The sequence below is a fragment of the Nicotiana tabacum genome, chromosome 11 (genome assembly GCF_000715075.1).
Source record: "Nicotiana tabacum cultivar K326 chromosome 11, ASM71507v2, whole genome shotgun sequence".
NCBI classification, from domain to species: domain Eukaryota; kingdom Viridiplantae; phylum Streptophyta; class Magnoliopsida; order Solanales; family Solanaceae; genus Nicotiana; species Nicotiana tabacum.
Window position 1 is genome coordinate 102,925,181 of NC_134090.1, and position 22,068 is coordinate 102,947,248.

Here is a 22,068-nt window from a genome sequence, read left to right on the forward strand (position 1 = left end):
ATAGGACAACCTTGGAGAATTATTCTATGCTCATTGATATAAGTCTTTGAAAGACTTAAGCACATAAGAGTGGTTTTTGAGAGAGCTTTCGTCAAGAGAGAAGAGAGAAGAAAAATATTTGTTTTGCTGCAGATTTTTATTCCGACTAGCCAACATTCAAATCACCTTTTCCAATTCGTTATCGTTGGATCGGGCTGAAATTTTGACTGAGTTTTCGTAACATTTTGGTCTTAGATTTGAACGGTGGAGATCGGATTTGGAGGCTCGTAGCATCTGATTTCGAGCCTCGAACAATAGCTTTGTTTTTTGGATTATACTCTTTCTTCAATTGATTAGTTGTTGCTCTTGTTGCTCCGTGTTTGGCACTTGTTGTGTAGCCAATTTGGAGAACTTTTGTAACCCTCTTATTGTTATAGTGGAGCCTTTTGGGTCTTTGTGATCCCATGGTTTTTACCTTCGATTTGAAGGGTTTTCCACGTTAAAATTTGGTGTTCTTTATCTTCTTTATTTTCGGGTTTGCCTCTTCCTCGACATAACAGTGGTATCACAGCACTTGGTTATTTATCCGGGTTGTTACGGAGTGGAGGCGAATATGATCAAGATGGTATGTTTAAATGGGAGAAATTATAATGTTTGGAGAAGCAAGATGAAAGACTTGTTGTTCGTGAAGAAGATGCATCTACCCATTTTTTCAGCTCATAAATCCGAGAGTATATACCATGAAGATTGGGATTTCGAGCACCAAAACGTATGTGGATATATACGACAATGGATTGAAGATAATGTTCGCAACCATATTGTGAACGAGATACATGCGAGATCATGGTGGGAAAAGCTAGAGACTCTTTATTCTTAAAAAATCGGGAACAATAAATTGTTTCTGCTAAAGTAATTGATGACCTTTAAATACAAGGAAGGCAGCCCTATCCTTGATCACATAAATAATTTTTAGGGCATCCTTGATTAGCTATCTAGAATGGGAGTTAATTTTGATGATGAGATACAAGGAATTTGGCTTCTTAATACTCTACCAGACTCTTGGGAAACTCTTCATGTTTCTTTGACAAATTCAACTCCTGAAGGTAAGGTGACCATGGAATATGCCAAGAGTGGTGTATTGAACGAGGAAGTAAGGAGAAAATCTCAGGGTTCGTCCTCACAAGCAGATATCTTGGTTACAGAAGACCGGGGGAGAGATAGAACAATAGGCTCAAGGAATAGAGGTAAAAGTAGATGTCAAGGTCCAAATACTATAATATTACATGCAACCACTGTGGCAAGAAAGAACACATCAAAAGGTTTTGCTGCAAGTTGAATCAAGACACTAGAGAAGGAAAGAAAACTGAAAATAACGAGAACAATATTGTTGTTATTGTTCGAGATGACCTTCTTTTTGCTTATGATGAAAACGTCATCAATTTTGTATCCCATACGAGCTGGATAGTAGATTCTGGAGCTACCTCACATGTCACACCAAGAAAAGATTTTTTCTCATCTTATACTCATGTTGATTCTGGAGTGTTAAAGATGGGCAATGCCATTGAAGTTAAGGTGTTTGGTGTTGGCACAATTTGTTTGAAAACTAATAATGGTTCAATGTTAGTTCTTCAAAATGTCAAGCATGCTCCATACTTTCCTTTCAATTTGATCTCCGCAGGAAGATTAGACGATGAAGGTTACCATAATGTTCTCTTTAATGGCCAATGGAAGCTCACCAAGGGCTCATTAGTAGTGGCACGAAGAGTCAAGTCTGGTCAATTATATGTGACACAAGGCTCTATTCTTAATGACTCAATAAATCTGGTGGAAAGTGATACTTTGTCAAAATTGTGGCATCGAAGATTGAGTCATATGAGTGAGAGGGGGATTACGTGTTTGGCTAAGAAAAGTTTGCTTTCTGGAGTGAAACAAGCAAAGCTGAAAAGGTGCATACATTGTTTAGTTGGCAAACAGAAAAGGGTTTCCTTTCATAGCCATCCTCCCTTAAGAAAGCTCGATTTATTGGAGCTAGTACACTCTGATTTGTGTGGTCCTTTTAAAGTAAATTCAAAAGGTGGTGCACTTTACTTTGTGACCTTCATTGATGATCATTCTAGTAAGCTCTGAGTGTATCCTTTGAAATCTAAAGATCAAGCACTTCGCGTGTTTAAAGAATTCAGGCCTTAGCTGAGAGACAAATGGGGAAGAAATTAAATTGTATTCGCACTGACAATGGTGGTGAATATTGTGGTCCCTTTGATAACTATTGCAAGGAAAAAGGAATTCGTCATCAGAAAACTCCGCCCAAGATACATCAATTGAATGGTTTGGCAGAGAGGATGAATAGAACTCTAGTTGAGAGAGTTAGATGCTTACTTTCAGAGGCTAAATTTCCAAATACATTTTGGGCGGAAGCACTTAACACTGTTGCCTATGTTATCAATTTGTCTCCTGCAGTTGCTTTGGATGGTGATGTCCCAGACAGAGTTTGGTTTGCCAAAGATGTTTCTTATAATCACCTGAGAGTTTTTGGGTGTAAAGCTTGTGTGCATGTTCCTAAAGATGAGAGATCGAAACTGGATGTCAAAACTAAGCAGTGCATCTTTATCGGTTATGGTCAAGAAGAGTTTGGGTATCGGTTTTATGATCCAGTTGACAATAAAATTATTAGAAGTCGTGATGCAATATTCTTTGAAGACCAAACTATTGAAGATATTGACAAAGCTCAGAAGATAGATTCTTAGAGTAATTAGAGCTTAGTTGATATTGATCCAGTTTCAATTGCTAAGGCACCTATTGCACATGAAGGAACCCAAAATGATGATGGAGATAATGATCAAGATCAAAATGATCATCATGGTGTAGATGTTATAGATGCTCTAGTTGCTGAAGTTGTGGTTGATCAGCAACCAATTCCTGCACAGGTAACTACTTCGAATGCTCCTGAAACCTCTCTTAGAAGATCTACAAGGGAGAAGCAAAAATCCATGCGCTATCCTCCTGAAGAGTATGTACTTTTGACTGACATGGGAGAACCTGAGAATTATGATGAAGCCATGCAAGATACTCACAAAGATCAGTGGATCGAAGCGATGGAAGATGAGATGAAGTCACTCCATGAGAATGGCACATATGAGTTAGTGAAATTGCCGAAAGGTAAGAGAGCTTTATCTAACAAATGGATATTCAGAATAAAACAAGATAACCATACCTCTACACCTAGATACAAGGCGAGGTTAGTTGTTAAATGTTTTGGCCAGAAGAAGGGAGTTGACTTTGATGAAATTTTCTCCCCTGTTGTGAATATGTCTTCTATTCGTGTGGTTCTAGGCTTAGCTGCAAGTCTAGATTTAGAGGTTGAGCAGATGGATGTCAAGACTGATTTTCTTCATGGTGATTTAGATGAGGAAATTTATATGGAGCAACATGAGGGTTTTGTAACTAAGGGAAAAGAAAATTATGTCTGCAAATTGAAAAAAAGCCTGTATGGATTGAAACAAGCTCCAAGTCAATGGTATTTGAAGTTTGAATCTATCATAGAAGAACAAGGGTACAAGAAAACTTCTGTAGACCACTGCGTATTCTTCCAGAAGTTCTCTGATGATGATTTTATTATTTTATTGCTTTATGTGGATGACATGCTTATTATTGGCAAGAATAAATCCAGAATTGCAGTCCTTAAGAAGCAATTGAGCAAATCGTTTGCGATGAAGGACTTGGGGCCAGCAAAGAAAATCTTGGGCGTTCAAATCCACTGACACAGAGATAGAAAGGAGTTGTTTCTGTCCCAAAAGCAATACATTGAGAAGGTACTCAAGAGGTTCAATATGACAGATGCAAAAGTGGTTAGTACTCCTCTTGCTAAACACTTCAAATTGAGTATTAGTCAGAGTCCATCTATTGATGAAGAGAAAAAGGAGATGTCTGGTATTCCTTACTCTTCTGCCGTTGGTAGCTTGATGTATGCTATGGTTTGCACTAGACAAGATATTGCACATGCCGTTGGTACTGTTAGTAGATTCCTTTCTAATCCTGAAAAAGAACATTGGGATGCAGTAAAATGGATATTAAGGTATTTGAAAGGTACTGCATATTTGAAGTTGTGCTTTGGCAATGGCAAGTCTGAACTTGTTTGTTTCACAGACTCTGATTTAGGAGGCAATCTTGATAATTCAAGATCCACTTCTGGTTATTTGATCACTTTTGCAGGGGGAGTTGTTTCTTGGCAATCTAGACTACAGAAGTGCATAGCTCTAGTCACCACAGAAGCCGAATATATTGCTATCACAGAAGGTGCCAAAGAACTATTATTGATGAAAGAGTTTATTAATGATCTTGGCTTTGAGCAGCCAAGGTACATCTTATTTTGTGATAATCAGAGTGTTATCTGTCTCACCAAGCACTCCACTTTTCATTCTAAGACCAAACATATAAATAGAAAGTATCATTGGATAAGAATGGTCGTGGAAGAGAAATTATTTGAGGTTGAGAAGATACACACTGATGAAAATCCTTCGGATATGCTGACAAAGGCGGTGGTTGCAGATAAACATGAATTTTGTAAAAAAATTGGCAGGCATGAAGCCTGTCAATAGTTCCTCTACTTAAAGACACATTTGGCCCCTTGGCTGGAGGGGGAGTTTGTTGGGCTCATGCCCATGTTGTCCAGCCAAAGGCCCAATGGCCTAATCCTATTCTCTTTTGGTTTCCATTCCTATTTGGAATTGAATTTGGTTTTTTCCTATTTTGAGTGGGTTTTGGCTTTAAGAGAAAGCACCACTCATGATCTATTAATAGGACAACCTTGGATAATTATTCTATGCTCATTGATACAAGTTTTTGAAAGACTTAAGCACATAAGAGTGATTTTTGAGAGAGCTTTCGTCAAGAGAGAAGAGAGAAGAAAAATATTTGTTTTGCTGCAGATTTTTATTCCGACCAGCCAATATTCAAATCACGTTTTTCAATTCGTTAACCGTTGGATCGGTCTGAAATTTTGACTGAGTGTTCGTAACATCTTATTCCTGAATTTGAATGGTAGAGATCGGATTTGAGGTCTTGTAGCATCTGATTTTGAGCCTCGAACAGCAGCTTCGTTTTTTGGATTATACTCTTTCTTCAATTGATTAGTTGTTGCTCTTGTTGCTATTGTTGTTCCTTGTTTGGCACTTGTTGTGTAGCTAATTTGGAGAATTTTTGTAACCTTCTTATTGTTATAGTGGAGCCTTTTGGGTCTTTGTGATCCCATAGTTTTTACCTTCGATTTGAAGAATTTTTCACGTTAAAATTTGGTGTTCTTTATCTTCTTTATTTTCGGGTTTGCCTCATCCTCGACACAAGAACTTAAACTTACACTGTCTCACCTTATGAATTTTCAGGTTTTCTGCCAATTCATGTCCTTTTTGTTTTCCTTTTAATTCTTCTGTCTGTCTTTCGTTTAATTGCTTCACTTTGGACGGACAATTGTACTTTATAAGCTTTTGGTGCTTTCATGCCACTCATAGTCTTTCTTGATAGTTTCATATTTCCTTAAGGTTAGTTTTCTATGACACCTTTGATTGGCAAATTTTCTAATAATCAAAGCAATCAAGTTAATTAATTTAATTATTTTCACATTATAGATATGTGAATGCATTGAAATTTACTAAACTGAGATTTGTGTAGAAATTGCAAATAAGTTCGATATAACTTCATAAAGAAAGAACGCTCTTATGGAATGACAAGGTCAGTGATGATTTTTATATAAACGAGCTTAAATTGTTCGGAATTGAGGTATAGTTATTGGTGGGGTGATAGACAGAGTCCTAAGGAATTGGTTTTTCAATATTATCTCTTTTTTTAATGTATTTAAAAAATAATTTTAGCACTTGCACAACTCTTCGGGAATTTCTATCGGATCGGTAGAGTTTATGCTATTTACTCTACTTATATTGTTAATTGCTTACAAACACTCTACCCAATTGATATAATTTTATGCTTGTTCAATTGTTTACTAAACTTACCATATCGGCATAACTTTGTATTATCTGCATTCAGCCTATCTGTTAAATTGTTCATCAAAGTCTATCCAGTTGACATGATTTTGTGATTGTTCAATTGTTCATCAAACTCTATTAGATTAGCATAAATTTGTATTATCTGCATTTAACCTATTTGTTAAATTATCCATCAAAGTCTACTCAGCTGACACAATTTTTTTGTTTTGTTTAATAAAATATTCTTTGAATTTAATTTTGATTGAATCACCCCAGATCTGTCCCAGATGATCTCAAATTTGAAACAAGCCTTCAAATACAAGCACAAATGATTCTCAATCACCAATTTAGCCAAATAACACCAAATAAAAAAAAACCTACTTTACCTTCTTCAATACTTTATAAGGAGTTTTGAGATTTTTAAAGTAAATCACTAAAGTATTATTTAAACTAAAAGTTTAAGTATAAATAATCAACACTCAAAGGATTTGAACAGTAATTAACCATTAACTTCGAATTTTTTAACCCCAAACAAGAATTGTACGCTTTCAAAATTGAAAGAATTATAGTGTTCTTAGTGAAGAAGAGATGGAGAAGGAGCTGAAGGGGCAAATATGTTATTTAGCACACAAGGAAAAGAGGCAGAATTCATTTATTAAATTACGGGGACATTCAAGCCTTAAGCCACCCAATTTCTTTGTTGTTGTTGTTACATAATTTCACAAAGAAAAAATCAGGATATTGTAATCCTGCATATACAAATGTCTCAACTACATTACAAGCATCCTCATCACGTTCAACCATTAACATACACATGCACAATTAAGTAGAAGGGCAGTATAACAATTGATATCCTAAGAAAAGTTTATTGTTGATGTTTGCTTATATTTTTGCTCTTTGATGCAATAATTTGCAAAACTATTGTTTAAGTAGGGTATTTGTGTATTTTAAAATGACATATCACAGCTACATCATGTAATAAATTTGAATAGTCAGTGACGTTGATGTGGGGATACATTTTTTAAAATCTTGCAAAAATGGAACTCCCGTTCAGTGTCAAGTTCTATTTATGTCACTCAAGTTTCCTCCCACAAAGCATAACGATTCTCGAGTCTTTTATCAGCCATAAATGAGAAAACTAGGGGTGTACAAAGGAAATCGACAAACCGCACCAAGCCGATAATCCGAGTCAAACCGAGAAAAAAACTCGATTATGGTTTAGTTTGATTTGGTTTGGTGTTAGAAAAAGAAACCCGACCATAATTGGTTTGGTTTGGTTTTAACTGAAAAAAGTCAAAACGAACCAAACCAACCCGACATTACATGTATACAAGTTTTATAAATACTCTATACATAAAAGTAGTTATTGTAGTGTAATTTATAAATATAATTTAAGCTCTTTAATAGTTCTTTCTTTTAATGCATTATTCAAGCTTGGACTTAGAACTTTTGAATGGTCAAATATGTTTTATAGCCCATAAAAGTTAGTAACTCAAATAAAGCTTAAAGCAAAATTAAATCAATACTAATGTTAACTAAAAAATTCAATTCAATACTAGAAATGACAATAGTATTGGATATTTATTTTTTTGGTTTCGCATTGATTTAGATAGTGAAAACGCATAACTCATATTTAATATTATTTAGTCATGTAATTAATACTTAGTACTTATTAGTCGTACTTATTTTAAACAAGACTTAGTACTCTTAGATTATGTGCACTTTTATAATGGCTTATTAATTAGCAATATTTATCTTATGCGAATTGTTGAGTATTTTAGTATAATTATGACTCATCTCACATTATTTTGTATTATTTTATTGGGTAACATCTTATATAGTTTTATCCTACTAGGACCTAAGAAATATTAGAGCACAAAATTATAAATTTTATGCTATGAAGATTTTGTAGAAAAAAACCTGAAAAAACCGAAAAACCCGAGAAAAACCGTAATTGAAAAACCCGACTTTTATTGGTTTGGTTTATAAATTTAAAAATCCAAGACAATTGGTTTGGTAATTGAAAAATTTGAACCAACCCGGCTTATGTACACCCCTAATTAAAACAAGCTCATTTCTGTTTAAGAAGTCCCACCTAGTTTTTACTACGGCACTACTTATTCCATTTTAACTTGTAAGATTTATGTATAAGCTACACAGCTGAATAAATGCATGTAACACATGAAAAAGAAATATATGTTCGTACATTTTAAGAAAACACATCAGAAGTTGATAGGGTTAGACATCTCAAAATGCACGTCAAAATAAGACCAGAAATTAGCATTCGAGTTCAAGACAAAGTGGCATTTCAAAGAGAAAAAAACTATAAGAAGAATTTCTACATATGACTACCCCTTGTTGGCCGGCAGACATGGTTCCTTTTGCGAGCATGCTCTTGGTTATGGTGCTGTGTGCGACAAGCATATCCATACCAGCAGTCTTCTCTTTGACCTACCTCTGAAGGTAAAAGCTGAGACGAGAAAAGAAACAGAGCATTAAAAATCTAGAGCTTGAGTCCACGATTGACACTATAGAAGCCAGAGCTAAGACTGGTCTGACAGAAAAATGCGCGCTGCAGTGCCATGTTAGATAAAAACTTCTTTCGTATTTTGTTCAGCTTCTAATAAAACTCTACAAGTAAAAGATGAAATAACGGATGAACCAACAAGGAAACTTACATGTGCTGTCATTGTAACTCTAAACCAGTACAATAGGAATGAGACTAACTTGTCATAGCACTCACTGTACATATAAAATATAAAAAAGACAATCAGCGGAAAGAAATTGCTTCACTAAATGAAATCTCAATAATCTCATTGAATAACAGACATTTTCCCTAACTTCAAAGTCAAATTGGAATCCATCAGGTGCCAAATGACACGATTTCCAGAAATATCAATAACCCAAGATGAGAACTTTGTTAAATTATTCAATATATCCAAAAACATCTACTCACCTACAAGTATATGTACGGGAAGTTATCATCTCAGCATGATTTAAAGGCATCCTTGTGCGATCTGAAGGAAACAGAAACACACATTATATAGCAGGACAATTCAATTTAAGGACAATACTCGAAGAAAGTTATAAAGTGCTTTTTTCTTTCATAATTCAATAACTTCGTTCTAAGCTCATGCTGGTTTCTCATGAGGACCATCTTCAAAGATATGATATATGGCAACCAATAGTCATTTTTGGACTGATATATGTTTTTCACCTCCACTATTTCTTTCAATCATGTCAATAACGGACTTGATCTACCACCTATCCAATTGTTCAATATTCAAGTTACCGATTATTTAAATGGAATAGGACAAGCATTAGGTCACCTATGACTAATAAGATATAGAAACTAAGAAACTAAAGGGAAATGCTACAAGTTGAATTCTAGCTTCAAGATATTTATAAAGTGTTAAAGAAGGACCGAGTCAAAAGTTAAATAATGGGAAGTGACTGTTTCTTAGAATGGACATTCCAGACTGCCAATTTCTCAAAGTGTTTTTAACTCCTAGAGCTTCTGGACTAGAGGCAGTAACTTTTTGTAGAGAGAGAGAGGAATATACAATAATGAATACCATAAAAGACAAGACAAAAAAAGAAACTGATTCTCAAATTTCCAATGGTCAGATTACCTATCTCCCGCTTATCCAGCTTCAAAATCCAATCAGCTACCACATCTTGCAACGACCTTGTCATCTCTCTAATGCATCTTTCAGTGATCTATTAGAGTATCACACCTAGAGTTAGGAGACCTAGTACTCCAACTAAAGCATCGAGACTAATAACAATCTATCCAAAGAAACATAAAGAAAACAAAGAAGCCATACATTTTGTTCATACTGATTATTCTCATGTGCCAAGGAGGGTATTCTAGTAATTGTACGTTCAGCAATCTGCAGAAACATGTGCATCAATTTGACAAATTAGATAAAAATCAAGAGTGCAAATGTAAATGTTGTAAGTAACCAAACAAAAGTATTACCATCATCAAGGAGAAAAACAAAAAGACAATCAAATGAAGAAACAAGGAGAAGAAATATCAAATTATAGATCATGTCCTCAAGTTAACTTGTATAACGATGACCACCTTACCAACTCGGAGTTCTCCCTTTTTATGATTTTGGTGTCAAGGCCATCTTACCTCAACTATTCCACCAACTTAGAACTCTTTTAGTCACAGATGCCAGTCTTGGAGATAACATCAACCAAAACAATAACAACAGACCCAGTGTAATCCCACAAGTGGGTTCTGGAAACATCAACCAAAACAAGAGGGAAAAAAGAGAGAGGATAAGGAGGGACATGGTCATTTGACTTTGCATGATTAATAGCCCGTTTGGCCAAGCTGCAAAAATCAGCTTATTTTGAGAAGTGCTTTTTTTCAAAAGTGTTTTTCTCAAAAGTACTTTTGGTGAGAAGCAGTTTGTGTTTGGCTAATTAGTTTGAAAAGCACTTCTGAGCAGCAATTAGTGTTTGGCCAAGCTTTAAAAAACTGCTTCTAAGTGTATTTTTCTCAAAAGTGCTTCTCAAAAAAGTGCTTTTGGAGAGAAGCTATTTTTTTCTGCTTCTCCAAAACTGTTTTTGCTTCTCCTCAAAAGCACTTTTTTTCCTTCCAGAAGCTTGGCCAAACACCTCAAATTGAGGCCAAAAGTGTTTTTGGCAAAAAAAAGCACTTTTGGCCAAAAATAAGCTTGGTCAAACATGCTATAAATTGAAAAAGCAGAAAGCAGAAGAGAACGAGAGGTGACAAGTCCATCAGAAAAGAGTTTCAGGATTATCTCCACTCAAAAGTGGGTGGAGAAAGAGGGTTATCGTACTAAAGAAATTACAAGGATAAACAACAACAACCCAGTATAATCCCACAAGTAGGGTCTGGGGAGGGTAATATGTACGCAGACCTTACCCCTACCCCGAAGGGTAGAGAGGCTGTTTCCAGGATAAACAAGGACAAGAAATAATCACCGGGCTTTGCACCTATTCAGGTTGGCAATTCTTCGTAGCTGTTAAAAATCAGTGCAATTTCATCCCTCAACCATTAGGTGCTTTGAATGTACAACAAATTTTATTTTTTTAGTAAACCCAAGCTCCCAGAACAATACAGGTGCCAGAGTAAGAACGCATCAAAGTCCTCTTATAGGCCATCAAAATAAATTTCTAAAAATTCATTCCAACTACGTAACATACCAAGTTCAGTTGGATGATGACGTTCTAAACATTAAAGTTTTCTAACCAGTATAACCAAAACACAGTTCTCAATCAGAAAAGTACACCAGAATTAAGTAATTACAGGCTTGAAAGTTTCAGGACTGCAAAGTGGATGTAAATTGCTTCCATTGACTCCCTGATTACGCCAATAAGCAGCACAAAATGCTCGATCACATCCCAAACCTACAAAGCCAAATCGCCTTAGGTCTCACACGCTAAACACTTCAAAGAGGAATAGAAGCTTTGACATTTCCATTTAAGGTGAAACGGGCACACACACAAAATCACACAAACACATTTGAGGAAAAGATATTTCGCAACAAGAACATAAGAGCAAAGAGTTTGGAAGCATAGTTTACAGTGTTGTTGCACTCCAATGTTTAATCGAGAGGGCATCATTCCACCACATGCTTGACATTGAAGATGAACTGTGCTTTCATTGCACTGAAAACCTCCAAATTCAATGCCTGAATGTAAATTATTCAATGTTAGAAATTCAAAGTTCATAACGATTGAATTATTTTAGTTCAATAGTTGGAACACAGAATTAAAAACCATAATAAATTTTAAATCACACGAGAACAATATTAGATTATATCAAGCTTTACATGGGATATACATTTTGCCCAATAAGTCAACAAAGCACTTTTTCTGGACAAGTCAACACGTTGCACTTTGTATCAATTCATATTGCAAATAACATCTAGATTGAGGAAAATGTAATTACCACACTGAGGGCATAAAGGCTCCCAGCTATTTGCTGCATCTGATGGAGAACGTTCCCTCTTCCGGCGACTTTTTCTACTGCTGAGGACCTGCTCCTAGGGGTTAGTATATTTACCAAGTTTAAAAGGAAGCAAGTCGTCGAGCGTTCATGATACTGAAGACATAATAATATGTGATTAGCGTAATAATGACATGTTACAGACACTCCTCTAAACTTGAAATGGAAGACAAACTCCTGAAATAGCTAGGATACTGCATTGCAAAACAATTACAATCATTTAGTCACAAAACACCAGTGCCTGACAAGATAGTGTAATGATGTTTGGAAGCACAGGATCAACCATACAACTTTTGAAAAACGACTACCTAAAAGCCATACAAAGTAGAGCTGTTACAAAATTTCATGACATTTTGAAGACATGTCGTAGTGATAAAATAAACTACTTAGCATACAACTTGGGAAGGAAATATCTATACAAAAAATCATACATAGTAGAACTGTAATCAAATCTAAGGAAATTCCGAAGGCATCTCATATGATAACTTAGACTACTTACAAGAGGTGATTTTATTGATGCACAGGAATCAAGCAGCACAAAATCTTCACTCGAGCGTTTCAAGGAAGGATCCGCAAGCAGTATATCCTGCATAATCAGGGCATAAACTTTTAAGTACAAGTCACAATGAATTATAACATGCATCTAATGCTTCCGCAAAGAAAGGCTTAGGTCTGCTAAAAGTTCTTTAAGAGAAAAGGCAGAACAACATTAGAGAATTAAAACTTGAATTGGGTATGATTTATTTAAAAAGATTGATAAAACTAATCACCAATTTGAATAAATTAACTTAAAAAGGAAATTTTTCCAACTAGAAATAAGGGCAAAAGTGAATTAGTTTCACGTCTTACTTCCTCAATGTTATGCAAAAAATGGTTTCTTCCAACAAACTGTACAACTGCTCTGCACTGGGGACATAAAACACTTGAACGCCTCTCTTGAGACCTCCTTAGCCACTCTGAAAAGCATCCATTACTGGAAGATTGAAGAACATAAATGATAGCACATCTAGCCAAGGATCAAAATTCAAATGGTTTTTCGAACAGCTAAAAGATGGAACCCACTAACCAGAAATTGTGAAGGCAAGGTGCAGCTGTGACAACATCATGCCAGATATTTAAGCAGATACAGCATTTTGCATCCTCAACATCGAGAGAAATCTAGCAGAACAATAGGCCATGTCAGTAAGCATAAACGGATAATCATGAAGAGAAACAGGTTTGTTAAAGAGTTTAATTATTCACCTGCATATATCTGCGAGATTCCTCAGTGGGCATCATTTCGAGTCGGTATTTCACAAAACCTAACAGCATTGAAGCATAATAATATAAGCCACACATTAATACCCATAAAATATGTCAATTCTAATAAAATTCTGAGTTGAAACTTGGGTTGAGATTACATTCTTAAAATGATGAGAGTTGATATCTTCTTCATCAAACCCTCATTATCCTAATAATCTATAGCTTGTAAGTTAATACAAACATCAAATATGACCAGCGAAACATCTTTCAAATGTCAATACAATTGAGGAACATAAAGGGCGCACACGTGCATGAAATGCTCTACGGCTAGAGTTGGGGTAGGAGGAGGACGGGCATTCTTTTCTTTTTTCTTTGTTCTTTTTTCTTTTCTTCTTTTTTTTATTTTTAATTATTTAAAGAGGATGGGCATATATTGTACATAGCCTTCCTTTTATTTCTGGAAAAAAAAAAGAGGCTACTTCCACGCTTCAAATCCATGACCTATAGGTCACCAAAGTAGCAACTCTACCATTGCACTAAGGCTCGACTTGAAGAGGAACACCAAACTCAGTATTAGCTAACAATATATGTATCTAAGCTGTTAGTACAACACTAACATATAACAAGAGATTAGCAGGTTTAGGCTTCAAACAGCTCATGGTGGAGCAGCATACGGTTAAAGATTTTGATTTCCTTTTACCTCCCAGAAAACACACCTAAGAGAGTACTACTGAAGGTAATAAAACAGGAAAAATAGACACCAAAGCAGATAACGAAAATTGTATAAGACTAAAATTACAAAAGAGAATCTGATAAGATATAACACCCACCTTCATCACTGGGGCCCAGAGAAATTTCACTGCCACACTTAATTACAGCAGCATGCTCATCCTGAACCACCGTCCCATCAATAACAATTGCTTTTGAACTATATTGGAGAAGTTGTAGATAGTCAACACAGATACAACTTTGGTTGAGACAATTGACAGATACAACAAAAACAAACAAAAAAATTTCCTGATAAATCAGTAATATCGTTCATTGACCACCAAGCTGGAGTGAAGAATATGTTCCAAGCGAGTGACTTAACCTCATTTGGTCACATGCTATCCCAACCATGACTTTCTCTTTAAATCAAAAGTTTATGGCACCAAAAAATCTCATTGTACTAGTATTCCAGTCACTACTATGACAGTTTCCTATTTCTTTCATTCCAACTTAGCTAGAAAATACAAAGAAGCATAGTTCTCCATAATGACTTTTTAGTTTTTACTCCTTGCTGCATCCACAATCCCAGATCGTGATATTTTCTTCTACTCCTTCCGTTTCAAAAAGATTGGCACTATTTCCTTATTAGTCCGTTTCAAAAAGATTGGCATCTTCCAATATTTCTTTAATAGGAAACATTTATAGCCACACAAATGCTATGGCAAGTTTAACACCACAAGTTTCAATAGTTTTACGGCCATACAAATGCTATAGCTTATTTAAGACTACGTATCTTAAAAGTCTTCCCTTCTTTATTAAAGTTTGTGCCAAGTGAAACTAGGACAATCTTTTTAAAACAGAGGGCGTACTGTCTTTGGTGGTACCCAATCAATATATCAATCAGTGAACACACAAGATTCCATAGTTATGAAATAGTTTGCAATGTAACATGGTCAATAAGTATCTTCTCTACTTTCTTTATACAAACAATATCAACTCATTACAATTTAACTTCTCTCCTTGAGTTGTGCTCCATCAATATTGCATCCCTCATAGCACATCAAGTGAAAGAACAACCTTCTTTTGAATTTTGGTGTGCCACAGTATCTTTCAGGCCTCCCTCCGATCCCCATCCAATAATTCCTGGTAAATATGTACACTGTCATATGCTACCCAGTGCACTCCACAGTAGGCTAGGTCGATTAGTTAGTGGATTGATGATCATTGCCCCTTGTTACTAAAGGTAGTTGAATACTTGAACCAACAACTCCAGGCCATGTGATCAAGTATTTCTATTCAAGCTCTGTGTAGGTTACCATGCATAACTATTGAAATATTCAAAATACTCACTCAACCTAAGAAATTGGGATGTCCACATTGAGGAACTGGCCCAGTAATTGCATTAGAAGAGAGATTGCAGATCTGGTTAAGTGAAATATTACAACACGTTCAATCTCTCCCCATGAGAAAATGCAACACAAGAATACTTGATTCTATGAGCATCAGTCTCAGAAACCTATGTTGCACGGACTCTCCAAAACAGCTGCCGCACCCGTGTCGGATCCTCCAAAAATACACTATTTTTGGAGGATCCGACACGCACCTATCGATATTTTCGGATAGTCCGAGCAACATAGCCAGAAACTTCAACTAATAAACTTAGCAAGCATGCTTCGAGAAGTTACTTTAGCAAATTATTAATCTCCGGAGAGAACACTCAAGGATTTTCTAGGCTAAATCCTAAGAACATGTCTGTATGCATGGTCACGCTGAAGAAAACCCCAAAAAACCAGCATTTGCCTTCTTGCTAATACAAAATATACTAAAAGACCAATGAGAGAACACTGACATGCATTTCAAGTACATACACGAAAGTTTTTCATTTTTCATTTTTCATTTTTCATTCAGGGCAGGAAATAGTGTGCATATAGCGGCACTTTTCTAGTTTTTTTACCTAAGTTGCTCGGACACGAGTGTGGATCTAGAGGACGGATCCTTCGACATGTAACTTCTTGGATTCGGGGATACGGATCCTGGTACGGATACGGGTGCGGGGCTCCAGCTAAAATAATTCAAAAACATAAAAATATATCTAAATTATGAGAAATTTTGTGAAATAGTTATGTATAACTTGTAAAGCGTGGATTTCTTTTTTATTCTCAAGTTGTAGATAAGAAAATGATTGATTTCCTAGATAAGGTATGCTATTTTCTTCAAATTTATCCTAGTTTTGGTTCTAATTTCGGGAATCAAATTGTATCTTGTCTCGAATTTTTTCGTCCATCCTGGTCAAAGTACCCAAAATCATTTGACCAGATCTGATACTGATCCCATATCCATACTAGTGTCGTGTCGACACGGGTGCGGCACCTAAACTACCGTATCAGAGCAACTTAGATTTTTACTATAAAATTCGATTGGGGCGGGAGAATGCAAAACAATCTAAAACCCAATAACTCAGTGGAAATAATAGTTTAGCTTCTCTATTTATTAGATAAATCATCAACACATCATCCTAAACACATTATCCTAAAGCAACTACTAGTCACAGCATGAACAATATACACTAGCACAAAATGTAGTATTTATAGAACCAGAAATGTTTACCTATTATTTTGCATCATGGCAGAAACTAGATCCACATTCCTTGTTATCTTACACCATTCTTGCTTTTCAGAAGAGGAATTCTTCACTTCACTGCATATTACGGTCTCCTTCAGCCTCAACTCAATTTCTGAATAGCGAGAGTCCACCGGTACTATAATTATAAGGATAAATGTATGTCAATAAGCAATATCTATCTCAACTCTGATCTTCATTGTACTTCTAAGAAGCCAAAATCATCGAACAAGGGAACAACAAATAGAAATTCAAATAGAGTCTATATTTCTGCAATCACAATTAAGAAACCGAAATCAAGCATCACCAAATATCAATAAGACTCTAGAAATTGAGGTACTTAATAGGCTAGTCTTGATTAATAGTGTTTTGAATTCACCGTGTAAATTACAGGATTTTCTGTCTCCTCTATATAGATCCTATCAATGATTTTATATGTTCATGGGCATTTCACCAAACTATATATCTTGGTCCGACAGACTGTTAACCGGTCATACACCATCACTACCACTACTACACCTCCCCTATGGTCCCATGACAAAACAAAGCCAAACCACATGGATTATATATATATATATGTCCGACAGACTGTTAACCGGTCATACACCATCACTACCACTCCACCTCCCCTATGGGCCCATGACAGAACAAAGCCAAACCACATGGAGTATATATATATATATATATATATATATATATATATATAACGACCCGACCGGTCGTTTTGAGCTTTTGCACTTTGATCGCCAGTTCTCGGACATGACTTGCCCCATGTGATATATTATGACTTATGTAAATCGTTGGTTTTGGTTTTCAGGATAATCGGAATAAACTTGGAAGAGCAGTTCCCAATTTGAAAGGTTTGACCAATATTTGACTTGTTTGTATATGATCTCGGATTGGAATTTTTATGATTTGGTTAGCTTCGTTAGGTGATTTGGGACTTAGGAGCATGATCGGAATGCATTTTGGAAGTCCGTGGAAGGTTTAGGCTTGAATTGGCGAAATTGAGATTTCGGCTTTTTCCAGTTGATAGGTGAGATTTTGATATAGAGGTCGGAATGGAATTCCGAGAGTTTCAGTAGCTTCGTTGTGTCATTTGGGATATGTGTGTAAACTTTCAGGTCATTCGGACGTGGTTTGATTGGGTTTTTGATCAAAAGCGTATTTCGGAAGATTTTAGAAACTTAGGCTTGAAATCGATGTGATTTGGCAAATTTGATGTTGTTTGAGGTATCTTGATAATTGGAACAAGTTTGAATAAGGTATTGGATTATGTTTGTGCTTTTGGTTGAGGTCCCGGGGGCCTCGGGGTGATTTCGGATGGTTAACGGGAAGATTTGAGACTTGAGAGATTGCAGAAAATTTGTTGCTTCTGGTGTTTTCGCACCTGCGGTTTGGGGGCCGCAGGTGCGGCGCCGCATATGCGAGAGAAGGGCCGAAGATGCGGATTTTGGGAAGGATGGAGTGAACCGCAGATGCGGTATGGGGACCGCACCTGCGGAGCCGCAGATGCGGTTTAGGCTGGTTAATGAATTTCTGCAGAAGCGGAGTTTTGACCGCAAAACCGATACCGCAGATGCGGTTGTTGTGTCGCAGATGCAGAAAAGCCGGGGCAGAATGTATATATTTCTTCCTTCGCGATTTTTGAAGGGTTTAACCATTTTTAAACTCGGAATTGGGAGCTTTGGGCGATTTTGAAGAGAGGAATCAAAGGGACTTCGTTAAGGTAAGGATTTTGGACCTAAAACACACTTGTATGGTAATATTTCCTGGATTAAGACTGAAATTAAAGGAATTAAAGGGCTAAAAATGGAGATTTAGGGCTTGAGTTTAAGAGGGCTTTAAATGGGGATTTGAGGGGTCATTTGGACTCCGATTTTTATGATGTTGATATGTATGAACTCGTGGGGAGATAAGGAATCTATTGATGTGAAAATTTCTGAGTTTCGAGAAGTTGGTCTGGGGCTCGGGTTTTGCTAATATCGGGATTTGTGCCTTTTATTGATTGTTTTCGCTTGGGCTTTGTTCCCTTAGCATAATTTGACGTCCTCGTTCTGATTTTGGATAGATTCGACGCGCTTGGAGGCCGATTCGAGGGGCAAAGGCGTCGCGAGCTAGAGATTTAGCCGGTTCGAGGTGAGTAATGATTGTAAATGATGTTCTGAGGGTTTGAAACCCCGGATTGCACATCGTGGTGCTATATTGAGGTGAGGCACACGCTGGATGACGAACGTGGGGTAGTGCACTATTGGGGATTATGACTTGGTCCGTCCCGATTTGATAATTTTACCGCGTATTTGATTGAAACCTACTTGTTATCATCATTATTTGGGTTGAATGCCATATTTGGGCCTAGCTCCATCAATATTGCATCCTTCGGGGATTTTTGTTGATATTTTCTCACTGTTTTGACTTTATACTTGAACTCAGTCATGTTATTTTTCACTGTTTTCAAAATTCAGCCAAGTTTATTTTGCTTTAACACTTGAAATGATATTTCAAATAATATTTTGGGTTGAGCATCATGTTTTACTGTTGCCCGAGTGGCTTATGTGATTTTTGACTGAGTAAGGCCGAGAGCCTGTATTGTGAGGATACTTTTGGATCGGGCTGCACGCCGCAGCAGTGAGATACTGATTTGATTATGAGGCTGAGGGCCTGAGATATGTACGCCACGAGGTGGCTTGTTGATTGATATGAGGCCGAGGGCCTAGATTTGATGCCACGAGATGGCTTGATATTGCGCTTGGGCCGTAAGGAGGCCCTCCCGGAGTCTGTACACCCCCAGTGAGCGCGGGTACTCATTGTGATGTGAGATATAGCCCAAGGGGTTGATATTGTTCTATGTGATAGCCTGAGGGGCTGATATTGTTCTATGTGATTTGCCCGAGGGGCTGGTACCGTTCTATGTGATTGCCCGAGGGGCTGGTATTGTTCTGAGATATTGCCCGAGGGGCGGAGTTGTTGACATTGTGCCCGAGGGGCAAACCTTTTATGTGTTTATCTTTCATATTTACCTGTCATTTACCTGTTAAACTATGGTATTTGTGCCTGAGGGACGGATTTCTGTGCTTATCTGCACTAACTGTTTGCATTCATTTGCGTAACTATTGAAAAAGTCATTTTCAAAGAAGTTTAAGCTGAGCTAAGATGTTTTAAGAGATTTTTATAGCTTCACTGCTTTTTTACTGGTTTTTGAACTACTTCTATACAGTACCTTGATATGCTTTACATGATTTCTTACCATTCAGACTTTAGTTATGATTATTACTCACTGAGTTGGAGTACTCACTTTACTCCCTGCACCTTGTGTGCAGATTCAGGTATTTATACACCCGGTATCGGATTTTGGCTGGTCGGAGGCAGAGTTATCGGAGTTTGGCAAGGTAGCTGTCGGCGTTCGCAACACTGCTTTTCTCTCTCTTCATTTCACTAGTCTGTATTTGTACACTTCAGACTTTCAATTGTATTTATACCCTAGTAGATGCTCGTGACTTGTGACACCCCGGTTAGGGCTGTGTCGGGTTGTATTTCCGCTACTTATTATCATTAACTCATGTTTAGACTGCTTTTATATTGTTTAACTGTTTTAAAAAGTGAATTGGGTTTAATTGGCTGGCCTTGTCTTCACGAGAGGCGTCATCACGACCGGGTTCGGGGTTAGGGTCGTGACATATATATATATATAGCACTTCCAAAATTAAATTATACAAATGCACTAAATCTAAAAATAGGCGTTCCAGGTCAAAACCGATTTGTCTAGATAAATGCTACTACCTGATATGGAGCAACATGCAATTTGTTAAACAAAATAAGCAAAGGGTAGGCTACTTCAAGAGCTAACGTACTTCAAGAAACGTGAAAAAGCAATATCTTTTTGCTACAATTGTGGGGATTCTCTTCATACCAAAAGATGGCTGAAATTGCATAATTTACTTATCAACAGGTAAAAGAAAATACTTTTCTTTCACATTTTTCTAAACAGAACCATCCTTGTGAATCGTAACTGAAATTGAAGTTAACCAGTTTCACGAAATAATGAATATAATTTCAGCGTTACAATGCAAGATTGTGCATTTACCACAAGTCACAATTTTGAATACCACTCTTCACCTAATTCCAAGAAAATACGACAAAGAAATAAACGAATAGGGCTTACTGAGTTTCGCCCAGACTTCATCTTCTGAAAGTTTAGCACTTGAGCTTTCTCCTTTTTCCATTGCTGTTTAATAAGCAACGAGAAAGAATCGAGTTTTTGTAGTTATATAATACTATTAGAGGAGAGAAGATTACAGTGGAAGGAAGACAACAACATTGGCACAAGTCAAGAAGTTATCGATGTGGACTGCCACGAAGTTGGGACTTTGGGGTCTTGCCGTAACGTTTTGTCACTATTGCCCCATTTGAATTTACATCAAGGTCTTGCACTCCTAATCATAGAGAAAATGACAAAAATAATGACTTATGTTAAGGTTTGGTCTAAATCAGTACTTTAAATATAAATTTGAGTAGTTTTAGTCATTTATGTTTATCAAAGTTGAGCACTTTTACTCTTTAAGTTATGTAACGAAAATACATGACAGTTTCATGGAAGTGACTCATGCAAAACACCCGAGCCTGGGAAAAAAATCGGGCGAACGGCACAACTAGCCACTAAAAGCTGTGGCTTTTATCTTAAAGCCACTGTTTTCAATGTATTTAGACTTTAGCCACTCCTTTTAAAAAAATTATACTTGATTGGACTAAAATACCCTTCTGGTATAACTTATACCTACGCTATCAACACAAGCAGCAGTTACACAAAGAGAAGAAGCGAGCAACAGCAGCAGCGGCGATCAACTGAGGACGAACCACCATTTCTCTTCCCGATTTCAAAAATTCAGCAATCTAATCCAAAAAAATAACATAGATAAACAGTAAGTTGTAATTTCATGTGTTTCTATCAATTTTTATTTCGCTATAGTTATACTTTTTTAAATCTATATTGATTTGATTATATGTTAGATAAGAATTTGATTTTTTTTTGAATTTCTGTATTCCGAACATAGTGTCTTCATTTTGGAAATTGAATTCAAAAAAATAAGAACATTTTTTTTTCTGATTCAAAAGTTAAGGACTAGCAATCCTTAAGTTTTAATTCCATGTTTAAATGTTAAGGACTGACAGTCCTTAACTTTTAATTCCATGTTTAAATGTTAAAGGACAGGCAGTCCTTAGCTTTTAATTTCTGGTTCAAAAGTTAAGGACTGGTAGTCCTTAAGTTTTAATTCCATGTTTAAATGTTAAGGACTGACAGTCCTTAACTTTTAATTCCATGTTTAAATGTTAAAGGACACGCAGTCCTTAGCTTTTAATTTCTGGTTCAAAAGTTAAGGACTTGTAGTCCTTAAGTTTTAATTCCATGTTTGAAACTTAAGGATTGACAGTCCTTAACTTTTAATTTTAATTCCATGTTTAAATGTTAAAGGACAAACAGTCCTTAACTTTAATTACATGTTTAAATATTAAAGGACAGACAGTCCTTAGCTTTTCATTTCTTGTTCAAAAGCTAAG

The 22,068-nt window shown here is 36.4% G+C and overlaps 1 protein-coding gene across 2 annotated transcripts; it reads right to left on the bottom strand.

The window, feature by feature from the left end:
• Window positions 1-8,116: 8,116 nt before the first annotated feature.
• LOC107770615 (uncharacterized) lies at window positions 8,117-20,897 on the bottom strand. Of its 2 annotated transcripts, none has more exons than XM_075225334.1 (15): window positions 20,675-20,897; window positions 16,501-16,651; window positions 14,016-14,113; window positions 13,186-13,244; window positions 13,010-13,101; window positions 12,793-12,916; window positions 12,443-12,529; window positions 11,887-11,974; window positions 11,519-11,626; window positions 11,242-11,342; window positions 9,782-9,847; window positions 9,587-9,674; window positions 8,911-8,971; window positions 8,633-8,696; window positions 8,117-8,424 (listed from the first exon to the last, which is right to left on the bottom strand). In XM_075225334.1, exons 1-15 carry the CDS (start codon window positions 20,733-20,735, stop codon window positions 8,293-8,295), a joined length of 1,380 nt encoding a protein of 459 aa, XP_075081435.1. In that variant the 5' UTR covers window positions 20,736-20,897; the 3' UTR covers window positions 8,117-8,292. The 2 variants fall into 2 exon arrangements, with proteins under 2 accessions (XP_075081435.1, XP_075081434.1); XM_075225333.1 differs by having other exon boundaries at window positions 11,887-11,980.
• Between the last annotated feature and the right edge of the window lie 1,171 nt (window positions 20,898-22,068).